Genomic DNA, 24694 nt, shown 5'->3' with positions numbered 1-24694 from the left:
TAAATGGTGATGAGCAGGAGCTCCCCAGCAGCCTTTCTCTACACTGGCTCAGAGTAGGCTGCCAGCCACACTTGCATTTATCCAACACGGGCTGCTTCCCCTTCCCTCTTCTTTGAGAACAAATCATTTCTTCATTCAACAGCAGAGTAGAACTTGGAGAAAATATGCTTGGTAACTGCCCTAATTTAAACGTACCAGAGGTCATTTTACATATTGCTCACTCAAAGTATGCCAAGTAAAGGTCTAGGAATACAGTTCAGTTATAAGATGTATATCTTGTATATATCCTTTAAGCACCCAATGGTATCATCATAGAACTTGCATTGTATTTTCTTCCTATAAGGAAGAACACTCCTTGTTCTCTGGAGAAAATCTAGCTTTGGGGGATACACATGTAGGTTATGAGCCTAAGTGTGATCACATTTAATTTTAAGATCTCACAGTGTGACAAGAAAAATAACAACATAAAAATACAAGTTCTCTATTTGATCAGTGCATTCAAAACTTTATTAATAGAATTCCTTTAAGTGCTTGTGTTTTATGGGTCATATTTCAGTTTTAAGATCTAATTTTTACTTCTCATTTTTGCATATACACAAGTTTTCTGGAAAAATCACGGGAAATTCCAGTAATATTTATACCCTAGTTTGACAAATGCTCAATCATCTTTACTGTATTAAAAGCTTATTCTATCTTTCCTGGACTCACAAACATTTATTTTTTATTTATTATTTTTTGAGAGAGAGTCTCACTCTGTTGCCCAGGCTGGAGTGCAGTGGCATGATCTTGGCTCACTGCAACCTCCGCCTCCTGGGTTCAAACAATTCTCCTGTCTCAGCCTCCCAAGTAGCTGGGATTACAGGTGTGTGCCACTGCACCCAGCTAATTTTTGTATTTTTAGTAGAGATGGGGTTTCACCATGTCAGCCAGGCTGGTCTCGAACTCCCGACCTCACGTGATCCACCTGTCTTGGCCCCTCAAAGTGCTAGGATTACAGGTGTGAGCCACGGCGCCTGGCCTCATGAACATTTATTTCTAATAATAATAAATGAACATTTATTAGGTCATCTTGTCCAATCCTCCTATATCAAGAATGAGTCACAGAACAATTCAGTAACTTGCAGTAGATCACATAAGCTGTTGCTATTACTTTACTGGATTTTATGTCTAAAATACATAGCACTTTTCTTGGTGATAAACTGTCAAGTTTTTCTCTTTAGGCCAAAATTCTACGTGACAGCTTGGTGTAGTATGATTAATGTTAAGCTCCAGCATATTTTGGAGCACTGTAAGATCAAGACCACTGGAACCATCATAAGACTTTGCTGATTTTTCGAAATCCTCTGGCATGGTCAATAGGAACTAGTTATTGGTTAAATTACAGGAGCAATTTTTTAGCACCATCATTTGCCTTATACTACAATAGATCAATTGCCTTATTAATCTTACTTTATAGACAAGGAACTGAGGCTCAGGGAAGTGAAGTACTCGCCTGGGATCAGAAAGCAGCAGACAATGGGATAAGATTTAAAAACCCAGTCTATATCTCCCAAGCTCACATTCTTTCTACTCTACCAAATTGACTTTAATCGCTATTTGTTGTAGGAAACATTCAAATTATTAAAGCATTCATAGGTAAGAAATCCATTTTAGTTCTAAAAATGTTAAGAGCACAGCCATAATTAATTAATAAACAATTTGTGGCAAGTTCAATTTTAAAGATTTCACTTTGACAAAGACACAATCCATAATTTAAAAAGTGTGCAATGTGTGCCTTTCTAAACAACAGGGGCTGAATTAGAAGTCTTACCTTCTGTAACAAATCAAGAGGCATTTCCTTGGGCATTGACTCTATGTGCTGGTAATGTTCTAAGTGGTTCAAATATATAATTTCACTTATAATGCTAATAAGGCAGGTGCTATTGCTAGCCACACATTCTAGGTAAGAACCCTAAGGTACAGAGAGGTTAAATAACTTGCCCAGTCGCACAGCTAGTAAACTACAGAATTAGAAATGAACCCATGTGATCTAATTCCAATATCCATGGTCTTATCCACAATGCTGTATTTACTAATATAATTTAAAAAAATCTATTAAATGGTTATGTCTTGTTCTTTTACTTGCACTTACTCAGCGTATTAGTCAGGGTTCCCAGAGGAACAAAACCAACAGTCTATACAAAATGTTCATTTTACCCCTAAACACAGAGTGATCCTGGTAATTACAAATGGTGATATTTTGTAAAAATCTAAACCAAGAGGTTTAGATTAACTCTGGTTTGTACAAGAACCAAGAGGAGATCTATTATAGGCAGTGGCTCACATAACTATAGAGGTTGAGAGGTCCCATGATCTTCCCTCTACAAACTGGAGAACCAGGAAAGCTGGTGGTGTCATTCAGTTTGAGTCTGAAGGCCTGAGAATTGAGGTTGGAAGAGGAGGGGAGACAATGGTGAGGAGGGCAAATGGTGTAAGTACCAATCTGAGTCTGAAAGCCCAAAAATCAGGAGCACTGATGTCTGGGGGGCAGAAGATGGATGTCCCAGCTCAAGCAGACAGCTATTCTGTTCTATTCAGGCCCTTGAAAGACAGTGCCCACTCCCATTGGTGAGGGTGATTACACAGTCTACCAATTCAAATGCTAATTCTTTCTGCAAACAACTTCACAGACAAACGCAGAAAAAATGCTTTACCAGCTCTCTGGGCATCCCTTAGCCCAGTCAAGTTGACACATAACATTAATCTTCACATGGAGTTAAGATGAAACAGAATGAGGTGTAAATCAAAGAAGAACATAGCATTCTCTTGGATCCAAATTTTTTTTTTCATAGAATATTCTGCAATTACTCTGTGTGCTATCACTGGCTACAATGTGTAGGCAGAGGGAACTAGGAAGATACAGCACTGAGTTTATTGATTTCTTGTGGCTGTCCAAACTAAAAAGTAACAGTGCTCACAGCACCCAGTAATTACCATTAAATGGTTCCTGGCACAGTGATTAGACTCTTGATAAATGCTTACATTCCCCTTACATTGTGCTTTATAACCTGAATATACTATGCAATTGCAAGTCCTCAACCAAAAGCATGAGAAAGTCACTCTCTCCATTATAAATCATCATTGAGCTAAGACTGCAGAGGATGTTTGGTGACTATATGGCATATACAGATACATATCTGTGTGATATAGAAAACATATATAAGATTTATGTGCATAAATATACATTTTAATATATACATGAAGAAATTCCTTTCTTCACTATGGGAATAGTTACATATTCCTGTTGTGTAACACATATAGACAGATGGTAAGGATTCATATATTTCTTTAAAGGTAATTCCAGTGAAGCTTTGCCTTTGCAAAAGGATAGCAACATACAGAACCAAGTGCTCTAACAACGACACATTACCCTCTGCCTCTACTCCCCTTAACAATTGCTTCTTAGCCTAAGAATGATGAGTTCTCATCTCACGTTTAGATTTTTACAAAATATCACCATTTGTAATTACCAGGATCACTCTGTGTTTAGGGGTAAAATGAACATTTTGTAAGTTATGGTTTAATAATGTCTTTCCAATCTCCACTCAGGAATCTAAGACTTTCTGGCTTAAAAGGCATTAGAAGAGATACTTGTGCAAAACTTTAACTTTGTTGTTTTATAGGATGTTTTGATATAATTAGAATGGGTCATAGCAATAAAAAACTATTAAATTATGTCCTGTAATATAAACATTGAAGACTTTATGCTAAAAGTTTGAAGTGAAAATAACATATATAGAAACAGGATTTTTAAAATGCCTGATTATTTACAGGTTGCACTTACTCCTTAAAATGACCCAGGGTGACAGAAGGGTTTGATCAGCAGGGAGAACACCTTGATAGGCCTTTCTCTCTCTGGCCCAAAAAGAAGTAAAGAAAGGCAATTATTCTTATACTCACAATACAGCAAACAGGGAGGGGTTGTGGGAAATCTTCATTTAACCCCTAAGAACTATTTTTCATGCAATTAGGAGATATGTCAACAACCAGGTTTCAAAACCTCAAAATAAACATAGCACTGGGGGTGCACTGGAAATGATGTTTTAATATAAATAGCTGTTTAGGGAATAGTAAAATTAATTTTACACAGCTAACTACTGTAGAAAGACATCTAAAGCAAACACACATGATACAAAACTGCCATATTTAATCAAATCTAAGACATCATTAATTGTGAAATATATCTCAGATGTTAAAATTGGAAAAAAATTGTACATCTTAAAGTAGATGAAATACATTAAGTATATAATAATTCTGACTTCAAGAACTACCCAGTACATTATTTCAATTACTTGTTGCAAACTACGATCCACCTCCTAATGCCCCGTAAATGCAACACATGATTAAATCTATACTTGAGCACACATGAAGCAGAATTTCAGGCAATTATCTTAGTGTGTGTGTTTGCAACATCTAGGTAATTGTTGTATAATCTATCCTTTATATCCTGGGAGAAACACTTGCTGTCATAAACAACTCATCTTCTTTTTCAAAATTTTTTTGTTTCAACTTTTATTTTAGATACAAGGAGTACGTGTACAGGTTTGTTGCAAGGGAATATTGTGTGATGCTGAGGTTTGGAGTATGGATCCCATCACCCAGACAGCAAGTATAATACCCAATAGGGAGTTTTTCAACCCACCTCCCTCCACTTTCTACTAGTCCACAATGTCCATTATTCCCATATTTATGCCCATGTGTGGTCAATGTTTAGCTCCCACTTATAAGTGAGAACATGTGGTATTTGGTTTTCTGTTTCTATGAACCACTCATATTCTTAAGTACTTTTACCTTTTAATAATAACTTAGGGGGGAAATCAGAACTCTGGATAATTATAACATTGCTTTATCATGATGACTTTTAGTTTGTTCATTGATTTTTATAGGTTCTCTGTGTTGATTCTTAAAAATTGACACATAATTCACATATAAATTGATTACTTTAAAGTGTGCAACTCAGTGGATTATATTATATTGACAAGATTGTACAAGTGTCATGACTATCTAATTCCAGAACACTGAAATCACCCCTTAAAGAAACCCAGACCCATTAGTTGTCATTCCCCATGTCCCTCCCTTCTCTACTGCCCACTCCAACCCTCCTCACTCTACCGTCAGCCCTAGGCAATATTAATCTTCTTTCTAATCTGTATAGATTTGACTATTCTGGACATTTCATATAAATGGAATCATACAATAAGTGGCCTTTTATGTGTGGCTTCTTTAATGTAGCATAATGTTTTTAAGGTTCATTCATGTTGTAGCATGTGTCAGTACTTCATCTATTTTCATAACTGAATATTGTATGGATATAACACATTTTGTTAAACCATTCATCAGTTGCTGAACATCTGGGTTGTTTCTATTGAGTTACTATGAATAATATTGCTATGAACATTCATATACAAGGTTTAGTGTATAAAAACAGAATCTTATTTCTCTTAGGTATAGGAGTGGAATTGCTGGGTCATATGGCAACTCTTATGCTCAACTTTCTGAGGAACTGCCAAACCATTTTCCAGTCTGGCTCCACTATTTTATATTCCTATCAGCAATGTATGAATGTTCCAATTTTCCCAAATCCTCATCAGTATTTGTTATTGTCCTTTTTAGATGATGATGATTATTATAGCCATGCTAATGGCTATAAAGTGGTATCTCATTGTGGATTTGATTTGCATTTCCCTAGTGGCTAATGAATCTGAGCATCTTTTCATGCACCTACTGGTTATCTTCTATGGAAAATGGCTAGTTAATTTTATGTGTCAACTACACTAGGCTAAGGGATGCCCAGTGAGTTAGTAAAACATTATTTTTATGTTTGTCTGTGAGGGTGTTCGCAGAAAAGATTCACATTTGAATTGGTAGCCTGAGGAAAGAAGATCTACCCTCACACATAGGGGTGACCAAGATTTAATCCACTGAGGTCCCAAACAGAACAAAAGGCAGAAGAGGACCAAATTTGCAGGTCTCAGAGAGCAGAGAGCAAATTTGAGATATCCATCTTCTCTGGCCCACAGACATCAGTGCTCCTGATTCTTAGGCCTTCAGGCTCAAACTAGAACTTACACCATTGACCTTCGTGGTTCTAGAGCCTTCAGGTTTTAACTAGAATTATACCACTAGCTTTCATGGGCTTCCGGTTTAAGACAACAGATTATGATATTTCTCAGCCTCTATAATCACATAAGCCAATCCATTATAATAAATATCTATCTCTCTTTCTCTCTCTCTTTCTTAATATATATCCTATTGGTTCTATTTCTCTGGAGAACCCTGACTAATATAGATTTTGGTACTGGGAGTGGGGTGCTACTATAACAAATACCTAAAAATGTGGGAACAGCCTTGAAACTGGGTGATGGGTGAAGGCTGGAAAAGTTTTGAGGTGCATGCTAGAAAAAAGGTATATTGCTTTGAACAATATTTCAAAAGCAGCTCTGGTGAGGTCACAGAAAGAAAGAAGAAGAACTGTAAAGAAAGCCTCAATCTTCTTGAGAATACTTAATTATAAACAGAATTTTGGTAGAAACATGGATGGTAAGGGCCATTCTGATGAGGTCTCATATGGAAATGAGAAACATCTTATTAAACATCGGAGGACAAACATTTAAAGGAAAACTAATACCAGTCCTACTCAAACTATTTTTTTAAAAAAAGAAGGAGGGAATACTTCCAACCTTATTCTGTGAGGCCACTATTACCCTGATACCAAAACCAGACAAACACACACAAAAAAAGGAAAACTACAGGTCAGTATCTCTGATGAATATTGATGCAACAATCTTCAACAAGATACTAGCAAACCAAATTCAACAATATATTAAAAAGATCATTCATCATTATTGGGGGAACCCACCCTCAATATTTCAACATAGGTTCTTTCTATTTTCCACAAGTGTCAGCCAGCTGAGAAATAGAGAGAGACAGTACAAAGGGAGGAATTTTACAGCTGGGCCACAGGGGGTGACATCACATATCAGTAGGACTGTGATGCCCACCTGAGTCTTAGACTAGCAAGTTTTTATTAAGGGTTTCAAAAGGGGAGGCGGCGTAAGAACAGAGAGTAGGTATAAAGATCACGTGCTTCAAAGAGCAAAAAGCAGAACCACTAATAAAGGTCTAACAAAGATTACATGCTTCTCAGGGAACAGGACAAAGGGCAAAAGCAGAACCACTGATAAGGATCCAACAAAGATCACAGGGCAAACGGCAAAAGCAGAACCACTGATAAGGGCCTGTGTTCAGAGGTGCACGTATTGTCTTGATAAACATCTTAAACAACAGAAAACAGGGTTCAAGAGCAGAGAACAGGTCTGACCACAAATTCACCAGGGTGGAGTTTTTCCCCACCCTAGTAAGCCTGAGGGTTCTGCCGGAGACCAGGGCATATCTCAGTCCTAATCTCAACTGCACAAGACAAACATTCCCAGAGTGGCGTTTATAGACCTCCCCCCAGGAACACATTCCTTTCCCAGGGCATTAATATTAATATTCCTTGCTAGGAAAATAATTTAGTGATATCTTTCCTACTTGCATGTCTGTTTATAGGCTCTCTGCAAGAAGAAAAATATAGCTCTTTTTGCCCGACCCCACAGGCAATCAGATCTTATGGTTGTCTTCCCTCATTCCATAAAAATCGCTGTTATTCTGTTCTTTTTCAAGGTGCACTGATTTCATACTGTTCACACATGTTTTACAATCAATTTGTACAGTTAACACAATTATCACAGTGGTCCTGAGGTGACGTACATCCTCAGCTTACGAAGATAACAGGATTAAGAGATTAAAGACAGGCATAAGAAATTATAAAAGTATTATTTGGGAACTGATAAATGTCCATATTAATATGAAATCTTCACAATTTATGTTCCTCTGCTGTGGCTCCAGCTGGTCCCTCCGTTCAGGGCCCATGACTTCCCACAACACATCATGATCAAATGGGATTTATCCCAGGGATGCAAGGATGGTTCTGCTTATGCAAATCAATCCATGTAATGTGTCATATCAACAGAACGAAGAAAAAAATATGATCATTTCAAATAATGCTGAAAAAGCATTTGATAAAGTTCAACACTCCTTCATGATAAGATACCTCAAAAAACTGTATAGAAGGAACATACCTTGACATAACAAAAGCCATATATGACAGACCTACAGCTGGTATCATGCTGAATGGTGAAAAACTGAAAGCCTTTCCTCTAAGATCTGGAACACAACAAGGATATCCACTTTCACGACTGTTATTCAACATAGTACTGGAAGTCCTTGCTAGAGCAACCAGACTAGAGAAAGAAGTAAAGGGCATCCAAACTGGAAAGAAAGAAGTCAAATTATCCTTGTTTACAGATGATATAATCTTATATTTGGAAAAACCCAAAGACTCCACAAAAACCATTAGGACTGATAAACAAATTCAGTAAAGTTTCAGGATAAAAAACCAATATACAAATATCAGTAGTATTTCTATATATCAACAGTGAACAATCTGAAAAAGAAATAAAAAAGTAATCCCATTTACAAAGGCCACAAATAAATTTAAATAATTAGGAATTAAGTTAACCAAAGAAGTAAAAAATGTCTACAATGAAAACTATAAAACATTGATGAAGGAAATTAAGGAAGAAACATAAAAATGGAAAGATATTTCCTGTTCATGGACTAGAAGGATCAATATTGTTAGTATGTCCATACTACCAAAAGCCATCTGCAGATTCAATGCAATCTCTATCAAAATACCAATCACATTCTTCACAGAAATATAAAAAACAATTCTAAAACTTATACGAAACCACAAAAGACCAAGAATAGCCAAAGCCATCCTGTTCAAAAATAACAAAACTGGAGGAATCACATCATCTGACTTCAAATTTATTGCAGAGCTGTAGTAACCAAAATAGCATGGCATTGGCATAAAACAGACACACAGACCAATGAAACATATTAGAGAATCCAGAAACAAATCCATACACCTACAGTGAACTCATTTTCGACAAAGGTGCCAAAAATATACATTGAAGAAAAGGCAATCACTTCAATAAATGGTGCTGAGAAAACTGGATATCCATATGCAGAAGAATGAAACTTGACCCCTCCCATCTCTCATCATATGCAAAAATCAAATCAAAATGGATTAAAGACATAAATATAAGACCTACAACTATGAAACCACTACAAGAAAATACCGTGGCAACTCTCCAGGAAATTGATTTGAGCAAAAATTTCTGGAGTAAAATATCCCACAAGCACAGGCAACCAAAGCAAAAATGGACAAACAGAATTAGTTTAAAAGCCTATGCACAGCAAAGGAAACAATCAACAAAGAGACAACCTACAGAATGGGAGAAAATCTTTGTAAACTACCCATCTGACAAGGGATTAATAATCAGAATATATGAGGAGCTCGAACAACTCTATAGGAAAAAAATCTAATAATCTGATTTAAAAAGTGGGCAAAACATCTGAATAGACATTTCTCAAAAGAAGACATACAAATGGCAAACAGGCACATGAAAAGGTGCTCAATATCATTGATAATCAGAGAAATGCAAATCAAAACCACAATGAGATATCACCTCACCTCAGTTAAAATGACTTTTATCCAAAAGACAGGTAATAACAAATGCTAACAAATGTGGAGAAAAAAAACCCTATACACTGTTGGTGGGAATGTAAATTAGCACAACCACTATGGAGAACAGCTTGGAAGTTCCTCAAAAGACTAAAAACAGAGCTACCATATGATCCAGCAATCTCACTGCTGGGTGTACACCCAAAAGAAAGAAAATCAGTATGTCGAAGGGATATCTGCACTCACATGTTTGTTGTAGCACTGTTCACAGTATCCAAGATTTGGAAGCAACCTAAATGTCCATCAACAGATAATTGGATAAAGCAAATGTGGCACATATATACATTGGAGAACTACTCAGCCATAAAAAAGAATGAGATTCTGTCATTTGCAAAAACATGAATGGAATTGGAGGTCATTATGTCAAGTGAAATAAGTCAGACAGAAAGACAAACTTTGTAGGTTCTCACTTATTTGTGGGTGCTAAAAATCAAAACAATTGAACTCATGGAGATAGAAAGTATATGGATAGTTATCAGAGGCTGGGAAGGGCAATGGGGGGTTGTGGGGTAGTGGAGATGGTTAATATGTACGAAAAAAAGATAGTTGGAAAAAAGGAATAAGACCTGGTGCTTGGTACCACAACCAGATGACTATAGTCAACAATAATTTAGATAGCTGGAAAAGTATGACTGGATTGTTAGTAACACAAAGAATAAATGCTTGAGAAGAGGAATATCCCATTTCCCATGATGTGATTATTGCTTATTGCATGTATAGAAGTATCTCATGTACCCCATAAATATATACACCTACTATTACCCACAAAAATAAAATTCTTTTTAAAATTGAAGTAAAAGCTATCTTTGCTCTAAAGAGGCAAAGAACCTGGCTGAACTGTGTTCATGTTTTAGCAAAACACTAAAACATAGAAGATAGAACTTCTACAAAACATAGAAGGTAGAACTTATGAGCAAATAAATAGAATATTTAACTAAAGCTATTTCTTTTTCTTTTGTGATGAAGTCTCACTCTGTCACCTAGGCTGGAGTGTAGTGGCACAATCTCAGCTCACTGCAACCTCACCTCCTGGGTTCAAGTGATTCTCCTGCCTCAGCCTCCCAAGTAGCTGAGATTACAGGCATCCGCCACCACACCCAAGTAATTTTGTATTTTTAGTACAGACAGGGTTTCTCCATGTTGGTCAGGCTGGTCTCGAACTCCTGACCTCAGGTGATCTGGCTGCCTTGGCTTCCCAAAGTGCTGGGATTACAGGCGTGAGCCACTGTGCCTGGCCAAAGCTATTTCTTTTTCTTTTTTCTTTTTTTTTTTTGAGACGGAGTCTTGCTCTGTCCCCCAGGCTGGAGTACAATGGCATGATCTCGGCTCACTGCAACCTCCGCCTCCCAGGTTTCAAGCGATTTTCCTGCCTCAGCCTCCCGAGTAGCTGGGATTACAGGCACCCATGACCGTGCCCAGCTAATTTTTATATCTTTAGTAGAGATGGGGTTTCACCATCTTGGCCAGGCTGGTCTTGAACTCCTGACCTCATGATCCACCCACCTCAGTCTCCCAAAGTGCTGGGATTACAGGCATGAGCCACCATGCCCGGCCCTAAAGCTATTTCTAAGAGAAGTGTTGAAAGTGAGGCTTGGTTCCTTCCGACTGCTTATAGTAAAATAACAGAAGAGAGAAATGACTTAAATATGAAATTGTTAGGTAAAAAAGGAAGCAGAACATAAAGGTTTAGAAAATTCTTAGCCTCTCCATATTGCAAAACAAGATAACAGTAAAGGTGTGACCAAGCAACCATTTGCTAATGAAATTTGTATGGATCAGCCATCTCAACAGAAGCCAGGTATGATCCTCTAAGACAATGGAAGAATGACCCCAAAGATGATTCCAGAGATCATCAGGGCTGCCTTCCTTGGTTTCAAAAGGGAAGAACATCATTGCACAATCAGCCAGATCTCCTCCACCCAAAATAGTGAGAGCAGGACTGCCAAAAGGCTTGGAAACTAAGCCCTGCCTGACAGAGCCGTGGGAGCAGAACCTCTAACCCAGCAGTTCTTGAAGGCAGGAGTCCCACTGTAGTGGGCCTGCAAGGAGCATCAAGCCAAAAAAGATTTTTCTCAAGCCTTAAGATCTCATGGGGGGGAGGAGCCAAGATGGCCGAATAGGAACAGCTCCGGTCTACAGCTCCCAGCGCGAGCGACGCAGAAGACGGGTGATTTCTGCATTTCCATCTGAGGTACCGTGTTCATCTCACTAGGGAGTGCCAGACAGTGGGCGCAGGTCAGTGGGTGAGTGCACCGTGCGCCAGCCGAAGCAGGGGCGAGGTATTGCCTCACTCGGGAAGCGCAAGGGGTCAGGGAGTTCCCTTTCCAGGGGTGACAGACGGCACCTGCAAAATCGGGCCACTCCCACCCGAATACTGTGCTTTTCCGACGGGCTTAGGAAACGGTGCCCCAGGAGAGTATAGCCCGCACCTGGCTCAGAGGGTCCTATGCCCACGGAGTCTCGCTGATTGCTAGCACAGCAGTCTGAGATCAAACAGCAAGTCGGCAGCGAGGCTGGGGGAGGGGCGCCCGCCATTGCCCAGGCTCGCTTAGGTAAACAAAGCAGCCAGGAAGCTTGAACTGGGTGGAGCCCACCACAGCTCAAGGAGGCCTGCCTGCCTCTGTAGACTCCACCTCTGGGGGCAGGGCACAGACAAACAAAAAGACAGCAGTAACCTCTGCAGACTGAAATGTCCCTGTCTGACAGCTTTGAGGAGAGCAGTGGTTCTCCCAGCATGCAACTGGAGATCTGAGAACGGGCTGACTGCCTCCTCAAGTGGGTCCCTGACCCCTGACCCCCGTGCAGCCTAACTGGGAGGCACCCCCCAACAGGGGCAGACTGATACCTCACACGGCCAGCCAGGTACTCCAACAGACCTGCAGCTGAGGGTCCTGTCTGTTAGAAGGAAAACTAACAGAAAGGACATCCACACCAAAAACCCATCTGTACATCACCATCATCAAAGACCAAAAGTAGATAAAACCACAAAGATGGGGAAAAAACAGAGCAGAAAAACTGGAAACTCTAAAAAGCAGAGTACCTCTCCTCCTCCAAAGGAATGCAGTTCCTCACCAGCAACGGAACAAAGCTGGACGGAGAATGACTTTGATGAGCTGAGAGAAGAAGGCTTCAGACGATCAAATTACTCCGAGCTACGGGAGGATATTCAAACCAAAGGCAAAGAAGTTGAAAACTTTGAGAAAAATTTAGAAGAATGTATAACTAGAATAACCAATACAGAGAAGTGCTTAAAGGAGCTGATGGAGCTGAAAACCAAGGCTCGAGAACTACGTGAAGAATGCAGAAGCCTCAGGAGCCGATGCGATCAAATGGAAGAAAGGGTATCAGCCCTGGAAGATGAAATGAATGAAATGAAGTGAGAAGGGAAGTTTAGAGAAAAAAGAATAAAAAGAAACGAGCAAAGCCTCCAAGAAATGTGGGACTATGTGAAAAGACCAAATCTACGTCTGATTGGTGTACCTGAAAGTGACGGGGAGAATGGAAACAAGTTGGAAAACACTCTGCAGGATATTATCCAAGAGAACTTCCCCAATCTAGCAAGGCAGGCCAACATTCAGATTCAGGAAATACAGAGAACGCCACAAAGATACTCCTCGAGAAGAGCAACTCCAAGACACATCATTGTCAGATTCACCAAAGTTGAAATGAAGGAAAAAATGTTAAGGGCAGCCAGAGAGAAAGGTCGGGTTACCATCAAAGGGAAGCCCATCAGGCTAACAGCGGATCTCTCGGCAGAAACTCTACAAGTCAGAAGAGAGTGGGGACCAATATTCAACATTCTTAAAGAAAATAATTTTCAACCCAGAATTTCATATCCTGCCAAACTAAGCTTCATAAGTGAAGGAGAAATAAAATACTTTACAGACAAGCAAATGCTGAGAGATTTTGTCACCACCAGGCCTGCCCTAAAAGAGCTCCTGAAGGAAGCGCTAAACATGGAAAGGCACAACCGGTACCAGCCACTGCAAAATCATACCGAAATGTAAAGACCATCGAGACTAGGAAGAGACTGCATCAACTAACGAGCAAAATAACCAGCTAACATCATAATGACAGGATCAGATTCACACATAACAATATTAACTTTAAATGTAAATGGACTAAATGCTCCAATTAAAAGACACATACTGGCAAATTGGATAAAGACTCAAGACCTATCAGTGTGCTGTATTCAGGAAACCCATCTCACGTGCAGAGACACACATAGGCTCAGAATAAAAGGATGGAGGAAGATCTACCAAGCAAATGGAAAACAAAAAAAGGCAGGGGTTGCAATCCTAGTCTCTGATAAAACAGACTTTAAACCAACAAAGATCAAAAGAGACAAAGAAGGCCATTACATAATGGTAAAGGGATGAATTCAACAAGAAGAGCTAACTATCCTAAATATATATGCACCCAATACAGGAGCACCCAGATTCGTAAAGCAAGTCCTGAGTGACCTACAAAGAGACTTAGACTCCCACACATTAATAATGGGAGACTTTAACACCCCACTGTCAACATTAGACAGATCAACGAAACAGAAAATCAACAAGGATACCCAGGAATTGAACTCAGCTCTGCACCAAGCAGACTTAATAGACATCTACAGAACTCTCTACCCCAAATCAACAGAATATACATTTTTTTCAGCACCACACCACACCTATTCCAAAATTGACCATATACTTGGAAGTAAAGCTCTCCTTAATAAATGTAAAAGAACAGAAATTATAATAAACTATCTCTCAGATCACAGTGCAATCAAGCTAGAACTCAGGATTAAGAATCTCACTCAAAACCGCTCAACTACGTGGAAACTGAACAACCTGCTCCTGAATGACTACTGGGTACATAACGAAATGAAGGCAGAAATAAAGATGTTCTTTGAAACCAACGAGAACCAAGACACAACATACCAGAATCTCTGGGATGCATTCAAAGCAGTGTGTAGAGGGAAACTGATAGCACTAAATGCCCACAAGAGAAAGCAGGAAAGATCCAAAATTGACACCCTAACATCACAATTAAAAGAGCTAGAAAAGCAAGAGCAAACACATTCAAAAACTAGCAGAAGGCAAGAAATAACTAAAATCAGAGCAGAACTGAAGGAAATAGAGACACAAAAAACCCTTCAAAAAATAAATGAATCCAGGAGCTGGTTTTTTGAAAGGATCAACAAAATTGATAGACCGCTAGCAAGATTAATAAAGAAAAAAAGAGAGAAGAATCAAATAGATGCAATAAAAAATGATAAAGGGGATATCACCACCGATCCCACAGAAATACAAACTACCATCAGAGAATATTACAAACACCTCTACGCAAATAATCTAGAAAATCTAGAGGAAATGGATAAATTCCTCAACACATACACCCTCCCAAGACTAAACCAGGAAGAAGTTGAATCTCTGAATAGACCAATAACAGGAGCTGAAATTGTGGCAATAATCAATAGCTTACCAACCAAAAAAAGTCCAGGACCAGATGGATTCACAGCCGAATTCTACCAGAGGTACAAGGAGGAGCTGGTACCATTCCTTCTGAAACTATTCCAATCAATAGAAAAAGAGGGAATCCTCCCTAACTCATTTTATGAGGCCAGCATCATCCTGATACCAAAGCCTGGCAGAGACACAACAAAAAAAGAGAATTTTAGACCAATATCCTTGATGAACATTGATGCAAAAATCCTCAATAAAATACTGGCAAACAGAATCCAGCAGCACATCAAAAAGCTTATCCACCATGATCAAGTGGGCTTCATCCCTGGGATGCAAGGCTGGTTCAATATACGCAAATCAATAAATGTAATCCAGCATATAAACAGAACAAAAGACAAAAGCCACATGATTATCTCAATAGATGCAGAAAAGGCCTTTGACAAAATTCAACAACCCTTCATGCTAAAAACTCTCAATAAATTAGGTATTGATGGGACGTATCTCAAAATAATAAGAGCTATTTATGACAAACCCACAGCCAATGTCATACTGAATGGGCAAAAACTGGAAGCATTCCCTTTGAAAACTGGCACAAGACAGGGATGCCCTCTCTCACCACTTCTATTCAACATAGTGTTGGAAGTTCTGGCCAGGGCAATTAGGCAAGAGAAGGAAATCAAGGGTATTCAATTAGGAAAAGAGGAAGTCAAATTGTCCCTGTTTGCAGACGACATGATAGTATATCTAGAAAACCCCATTGTCTCAGCCCAAAATCTCCTTAAGCTGATAAGCAACTTCAGCAAAGTCTCAGGATACAAAATCAATGTACAAAAATCACAAGCATTCTTATACATCAATAACAGACAAACAGAGAGCCAAATCATGAGTGAACTCCCATTCACAATTGCTTCAAAGAGAATAAAATACCTAGGAATCCAACTTACAAGGGATGTGAAGGACCTCTTCAAGGAGAACTACAAACCACTGCTCAAGGAAATAAAAGAGGATACAAACAAATGGAAGAACATTCCATGCTCATGGGTAGGAAGAATCAATATCATGAAAATGGCCATCCTTCCCAAGGTAATTTACAGATTCAATGCCATCCCCATCAAGTTACCAATGACTTTCTTCACAGAATTGGAAAAAACTACTTTAAAGTTCATATGGAACCAAAAAAGAGCCCGCATCACCAAGTCAATCCTAATCCAAAAGAACAAAGCTGGAGGCATCACACTACCTGACTTCAAACTATACTACAAGGCTACAGTAACCAAAACAGCATGGTACTGGTACCAAAACAGAGATATAGATCAATGGAACAGAACAGAGCCGTCAGAAATAATGCCACATATCTACAACTATCTGATCTTTGACAAACCTGACAAAAACAAGAAATGGGGAAAGGATTCCCTATTTAATAAATGGTGCTGGGAAAACTGGCTAGCCATATGTAGAAAGCTGAAACTGGATCCCTTCCTTACACCTTATACAAAAATCAATTCAAGATGGATTAAAGACTTAAATGTTAGACCTAAAACCGTAAAAACCCTAGAAGAAAACCTAGGCAATACCATTCAGGACATAGGCATGGGCAAGGACTTCATGTCTAAAACACCAAAAGCAATGGCAACAAAAGCCAAAATTGACAAATGGGATCTAATTAAACTAAAGAGCTTCTGCACAGCAAAGGGAACTACCATCAGAGTGAACAGGCAGCCTACAAAATGGGAGAAAATTTTTGCAACCTACTCATCTGACAAAGGGCTAATATCCAGAATCTACAATGAACTCCAACAAATTTACAAGAAAAAAACAAACAACCCCATCAAAAATTGGGCGAAGGACATGAACAGACACTTCGCAAAAGAAGACATTTATGCAGCCAAAAAACACATGAAAAAATGCTCACCATCACTGGCCATCAGAGAAATGCAAATCAAAACCACAATGAGATACCATCTCACACCAGTTAGAATGGCAATCATTAAAAAGTCAGGAAACAACAGGTGCTGGAGAGGATGTGGAGAAATAGGAACACTTTGACACTGTTGGTGGGACTGTAAACTAGTTCAACCCTTGTGGAAGTCAGTGTGGCGATTCCTCAGGGATCTAGAACTAGAAATTCCATTTGACCCAGCCATCCCATTACTGGGTATATACTCAAAGGACTATAAATCATGCTGCTATAAAGACACATGCACACATATGTTTATTGCGGCATTATTCACAATAGCAAAGACTTGGAACCAACCCAAATGTCCAACAATGATAGACTGGATTAAGAAAATGTGGCACATATACACCATGGAATACTATGCAGCCATAAAAAATGATGAGTTCACGTCCTTTGTAGGGACATGGATGAAATTGGAAATCATCATTCTCAGTAAACTATCGCAAGAACAAAAAACCAAACACCGCATATTCTCACTCATAGGTGGGAATTGAACAATGAGAACACATGGACACAGGAAGGGGAACATCACACTTTGGGGACTGTTGTGGGGTGGGGGGATGGGGGAGGGATAGCATTGGGAGATATACCTAATGCTAGATGACGAGTTGGTGGGTGCAGCGCACCAGCATGGCACATGTATACATATGTAACTTACCTGCACGTTGCGCACATGTACCATAGAGCCTAAAGTATAATAATAATAATAATAATAATAATAATAAAAAGAAAAAAAAAAAAGAGACAAAGGAAAGCCTAGAATTATACTAATTTAGCTTCCTTTAGAGGAACCTACCATGAATGATATATTGCAAGTGAGAAAGTAGTGTTCTCCTTCATAATAAACCTTCTCTGTTTTTGTTTACCTAAAAAAAAAAAAAAAAAAAAGATCTCATGGAGTTTGGCTTGTAGTCTGGACTTACATGGGATTTGTTATCCTTTTCTTCTTTGCTATTTCTCCCTTTTGGAATGGATATGTCTATTCTATCCCTGTCCCACCACTGTATTTTGGAAGCATATGGCTTATTTGGTTTCACAGTGTCACAGCTAGGGAGCAATTTGCCTCAAGATGAATCATATCTTGAGTCTCACCCATATCTGATTAAGATGATATTTAGGTGAGACTGTGGGTTTTAAATTTTAGGTAGATGCTGGAATGAATCAAGATTTTGAGGACTGTTGGGATGCAATGTCTTTTGCTTGTGAGAAAAACATAAATTTTGGGAGGCAAGGGGTGGCAGGCTATGGATTGAATATGTATCCCCCAAAATTCATATGTTGAGATACTAATCTCCAATGTGCTGGCATTAGGAAGTGGGCACTTTGGTAGGTGATAAGGCCATGAGGGCAGAGTCCTTATGAATGGAATTAGTGCTGTTATAAAAGAGACTCTGGATAGCACCCCTACTTCTTCTATCATGTGAGAACTTAGCAAGACACTGTCTGTGAACCTGGAAGAAGGCCCTCACCAGACACCAAATCTGCTGGCACTTTGATCTAGGAATTCCCAGTCTCCAGAACTGTGAGAAATAAATTTGTTACTACAAACTACCTAGCCTATGGTAGTTTGTAATAGCAGTTCCAACAGACTAAGGCAAATGTCTATTAAATTCTTTGTTCATTTTTTAAATGGTTTATCTTTTTATTGTTCAGTTTTAAGAGTTCTTTATCTATTCTGAATACTAGACTGTTACCTGATATACGGTTTACACGTATTCTTCCAGCTCTTTTAATTGCCTTTTCGCTTTATTGCTAGTGTCCTTTAAGCAAAAAAGTTTCTAATTTTGATGAAGTCCAATTGTGCTGAACTGCTTTGAACCACAAAATTTCTTTATGAAAATTTTCATTATGATACAGGTAACTAAAATTAAAATGCAAGGCTTTTTACAATTATTCATTTGACAAATAACTGAATATGGAATCAGCTTACAAATTCTCTGCTGGTACAAAAGTCAAATTTCTTTAATTTGTAAAAGAGACAAATAACTATAAAGTGGGCAATTAAATATTTAATAATCAAAAGATACCAAATTAATTTTGTCATGAGGCATTCATAACAAAAGATTTTTTTCTATACAGGTTAGGAAAAAATTGCTTGAAAAGGGATCAAAATAAATATAATCAATTTCTTGCCAACGGATAGAGGTTAAGGCCATCTCTAGATGTCCCGTTTGTAGAATTTCTATATTCTTAAATTAGTTTTGGAATCTACATCTGGACTAAATGCTAGTCTTATTAATTCACAGAACATGTTTGCTTGCCATCATTTCTTAAGATGTGAAGTTATACAAACATATTTCCCCTGCAGCATTTCAAAACATACTCAACCATTAAAAGGAAATTAATTTTAAAGACATCTGTGCCAAAATGTATGATATATTTGCTTCTTCTGCAGAGAGCTACAAAAGACAGAACTTTGCTTTGGTAATAATAAAATGTGTTGACTTCCAAGCACTGTATAGTTTTGCAATGGAAAACAAGCTGGAGAAGATTTTGAAGGTTTGTCAGGAACTATGATGTCTGGGTGGCAAGTGGGATTCCACTAATCCCCAGGGACATTGCAAAACTGTCTTCCCAACCATCTGTTGCCTGTTGCTTTGTATCTGCAGTTCTACTGGACTCTAGTCAAAAAGAGGATGACAAGTGAAAACTATTTTGGCAACAGAACAAAAAATAAGAAACCCAAAACAAACCTCTCACAAACAGTTGGGCTTTCTATTAGATTCAAATCATACACGACCACATTTTTAGAAATGTACATATTCAACTCACTGAAAATGCCAAAAGACATAGAATGGAAAAGGAAAGGTAACCAGGAGGGGACACCTCTTCTGGAAGAAACTTGTCTATTAATACTTGTTCATATGACAGAAAAGTTCATTGAGGGCAGTGATTGTATTCTTAGAATGTCAGTGCTGGCTAAATGAATATGTGAAGAAAGAGTACAAGAAAGGATCATAAGATCCAGATAGGAAAGAAATGAGCTTGAAAATATCCACAGTATGTGACTTGGGATAAGGAAAGAACACTGAGCATGGCAGTGGTATGAAGAGACAATTGAAGTTTACATAAAGGGACTTGTTTACGTCTGAGAATTGATAACAAACACACTAACCACTAACCACTGAAACTCTAATCTTCACCACTGCACAACTCCCCTCACAGATTCATCATATGACTCTACGATCATACTTCTATATTAATAACTGCTATGCCACGTTGTTTATTTTTGGATGGCAATTACGCAAATGGGTGTTATACCATTTCATACTATATTATACTATTATAGTCATTCACAGATGAGAGAAAAATCTTCCATATTGGTAAAGTTTAAATCTATGGGCTGAAGAAAGGAAATTTTTTGTCTCTGAAGACTGCTGAAAGAGGAGACAGTGAGGAGATACAAAGTTAAAACAGATGCACATAGCAGAAAGGAATAATGCTATGAGTTTTTCTAAGATGGAAGAGAGCTGTCTCCCACTAGAGATAAAGAATTAACTCTCAGCACCCAGGCAAAAGAGGAAAATAGGTTAAAGAAAAAAAAGAACTCTGGCAACTCTGTGCTAGGATGGTGTGTAAGTCTTAAAGTAATTATTAATGAGATTCAGAATATTAAAAAACTAAGAAAATCATTTGAGTATATATTGTCTCTGATGATTTTCCAGTAATTCAGAATCTAGAAAATAACATATAAAATATTAACATGACCCTCCAGGGATATCTACATAAATCTTATTGCTAAATAAGTTAATTATGACTTATTATTCCATAAAATGTCAATTTAGCTCAACTATCAACTGTTCAAATTCAGAACACCTAAAGTCTCTCCAGAGTCCTGTAGATACAACTTTCATAGAAACTGCTTAGGTGACCTGTGATATAACACAGGCAGATATGAAGATTTCTGGGAGGAGAGATGCACTCTGAAAAATAGGGCTATGGAGTCTGGTCCTTTTACATTCATTTTAGCAACGTTACATCTTCACTATTAGACACTCTAGATCATGCTCACTTCCCACTTACAATAATTTATAGCTTTTCCTTTAAAAATAATTTTATTAATTGATGTTCTGCTGGAATATCAAAACTCTTAAAAGATTCAATTACTAAACACTTAAAGAAATATAAATCTTCCAGAGCCAATATCATTATCACTGTGAGTTTTTAGGCAGATGTGACAGAAAAGAAGACGTCAAAATTACAACAGGATGCAAAATAATCTCATTAAATCAAAGCTATATTAGAAGTTGTCATATGACATATTGTACAAATTACAGTGCATATTTGCGTTTCATTTCATTCAATAAATATTTACAGAATACAATAGGTCAAGCCTATTGTATTCTATGCTAGAAGCATATATACAGGAGAAAATGATACAGTCTGAGCTTTTGATGGATTTACAATATAATTTGCCTGAAAAAACACGTCATATGACACATAACAGGTCATATTTTTTAACATCTTGTAAGAAAAAAATTTTAGGTCTAAGGAAATAACCTCAAAATTGTTAGTTGAAATGTAAAATGGTACAGCCACTCTGAAACACAGTTGGGCAATTTCTTTAAAAAATAAACATACACTTACCATACAAACCAGCAATTACACTCTCATGCATTTAACTCAGAGAAGTAAAAATTTACAACTCCACAAAAACTTGTACATGAATATTCATAGTAGCTTTATTTTTAAAGCCCCCAAATTGGAAACAACCTACATGTCCAATAATAGACAAATGGTTAAACAAACTGTGCTACATATATACCATCGAATACTACTCAACAATATAAAGGAACTGATTGATATATGATATAAAAAGAACTATGGATATATGAAACAACCTTGACAGATCTCAAGGGTATTTAAGGGGAAAAAAGCTAACCTCAAAAGGCCACTTAATGTATGATTCCATTTATATAACAATATTGAAACGACAAAATTATTAAGACAGAAAACAAGTTAATGATTTCCATGAGGTAGGTAGGGATGATAAAAATACAGTATGTCAGATGGTAATAAGTGTTATCAAAAAAATAAAGCAGACTAAAAAAACAAAACAGAGGGCCCAAATGGGGAAGGAGATTATTGCTACTTTACATAGGTTGGTGAGAAAGACTGCTCTGAAGGAGGCACAAGAGTGAGTCACGTGGCTATTCGAAGCAGAGAGGACAGAAGAGTAGTGTCCATGGCTGGAGTGTGCACAGTGCATTTCAGAGGGCTCAGTGTGGCTGAATGAGGGAGGACAGAGGAGCAGGAGATACTGTTAAAACATTGGGAAAAAGAGGAGAGTTGATCATAAGTGGTCTTGTAGGCAACTGTATGGATTTTGACTTTTTTGCTGACTGACCTAGGGAAGCTGCTGAAAAGTTTGGAGCACAGGGTTTATACCAGTGCCCAAAACAATGACTGCAAATGGTAGGTGTTCAGCAAATAGTTGTTCAAGGGATGGCACGTTTTGACTTATATTTTTAAAAAAGGATCACCGTGGCTGCTGAAAGAAGAATGAAATGTGTTAAGGCAAGAGTCTGAAGAAACAGTATTGATGTGAGAGTAAATCAGTACAATTTCCATTAAGAGCAATTTGGCAATAATTTGGCAATATCTGTCAAAAATATCAATATATATAACTTTTGATCCAGGAATTCTTCTTCTAGGAATACATCCTACAGATATACTCACACATGTGTGAAATAATGTATCTGGAAGGCTTCTGTGTAATAGCAATAGATTTTAAACAACTTCAATGGCCACTGTGAGATAAGTTAGAGAAACTATAGAATACCCATACAACAGAATACCATGCAACCATAAAAATTTAATAGAAAGCTCTTTACATGCTGATATAAAACAGTCTCCAAGATATATATTAAATGAAAAACCAAGGCAGATTCCAATGCTATGATTTAAAAGGTAACAGGAAAAAAATATGTATTTGTGTATGTGTAGATATGTATATCTTTGCAGGAGCAGTCAAGAAACGGTAGCATCAGTCATCTCCAGGAAGAATAGCAGGGTGAAGGGGCTAGGGATGGGTGGGGGCCAGGATGGAGGGAAAACATTTCACTGTATGTAACTTTTAAACTTTTGGATTTTGAACTATGTAACTAAAAAATGAATAACATTGAAATTTTCTTTAATATTTTTAAAATAGATTATTTATATACCTTAGTTAGGAAGGGGGGGAAAGAAATATGAGACTTAAAGTTACAAAGATGCAGGTTTAAGACCACTTCCAGCATTAGTAGGGGTATAACATTAGAAAAGTCACATAACTTTTTGAGCCTCAGTTTCCTAACTGGTAAAAGGAAGTGTTGTAGAGTAGCCTAACTCTTAATCAAAGTTCATCTTTCCACTGTGCATCACATTCCATCCTTTCTCCTCTACTCAATTATGTGGCTTGTATTAGTTTGCTATGGATGCCATAACAAATATCACAGACAGGTGCCGTAAACAACACAAATTTATTTCCTTACAATTCTGGAGTCTAGAAGTCCAAGATCAAGGTATCAACAGGGTTGTTTTTCTAAGTCTGTGTCTCCTTGGCTTGTAGGTGGCCATGTGTCTCCCCATGATCTTTCCTCTGTGTATATCTGTGCCCTTATTTCATAAGGATGGTATGAGATACTAATCTCATTGGATTATCACCCACCTAATGACCTCCTGTAGCCATCATTAACCTCTTTAATGACCCTATCTCCAAATACAGTTCCATTTTGAGGTACTGAGGGTGAGGACTTCAACATATAACATCAGGAAGATCACAATTCAGCCCATAACAAAGTATTGGCAACTCTGCTCTTTTTCCCAGTGTCATCAATTTCTTTAATCTCTGTTGGACCATTTTCATCAGCGTACAAATGTGCTTTTATTTCTTTTATCTTAAAAAAAAAATCTCTGACTTCAGCAACCACCCTATTTTCCGGGTCTCCTTTACAGCATAAGTCTTCCAAAGAGTTGTCCATATTCACTGTCTCAAATTTCTCTTTTATTCTCTTACACTCATTCCAACAAAGCTTTTGCCCCCTCACTCCACTGAAGCTGCTATTGCATTGGTCACCAATAAACTCTATGTCACAAAATACAGTGGTCAAAACTCAGTCCTCATCTTAACTTGTCCTGTTAGCATTATTGATGTACTTTTACTTGGCTTTAAAGACATATATTCTATTAGTTTTCCTCCTAATTCATTGGTTCCTCCTTCTCAATTTCCATTTCTGGTTTCTTTCTTCTTCCCCTCTATTGAACGTTAGTTCTTGATTTTGTTTCCTTCTCTAATTATACTCAATCCCTTAGTGATTGTCTCATGGCTTTGAATAATGTCTACATTCCAATAGCTCTTGCATTTTTGCCTTGGATGTTCAATAGATGTGTTAAATTCAGCATGCCCCAAAGTGAACTTATGTTCTTCCCTTAAAAACTGGCTCACACATAGCCTCCCCTATTCCAGCTGACTTTAACTCCAATCCCTCTAGCTGCTCAAGTCAAGTAATCTTTGACATCGTTCTTTTCCTTATATCTCACATCTAATCCTCCAGAGAATGCCTAAGGCACAGTCTGCTATATATATATAATCTGATCTCTTTTCACCTCCTTCACCACTACCATCCTGGTTCAAGCTTT

General features: G+C 37.9%; 1 protein-coding gene across 7 annotated transcripts in view; it reads right to left on the bottom strand.

Moving 5' to 3' along the window:
• SCFD2 (sec1 family domain containing 2) overlaps nucleotides 1-24694 on the bottom strand; it is a 513758-nt gene that overhangs the window by 204128 nt on the left and 284936 nt on the right. The window contains exon 6 of one of the 7 annotated variants that reach the window (XM_063663688.1): nucleotides 17871-17940. The exons of the other annotated variants lie outside the window; for them this stretch is intronic. Within the exon in view, the coding sequence (XP_063519758.1) occupies nucleotides 17871-17940 (70 nt within the window). The remainder of the gene's footprint in view (nucleotides 1-17870; nucleotides 17941-24694) is intronic. 7 annotated transcript variants of the gene reach the window in all.

The sequence above is a fragment of the Pongo pygmaeus genome, chromosome 3 (assembly GCF_028885625.2).
Source record: "Pongo pygmaeus isolate AG05252 chromosome 3, NHGRI_mPonPyg2-v2.0_pri, whole genome shotgun sequence".
Lineage (NCBI taxonomy): Eukaryota > Metazoa > Chordata > Mammalia > Primates > Hominidae > Pongo > Pongo pygmaeus.
This window is presented reverse-complemented; position numbering and strand designations above follow the sequence as displayed.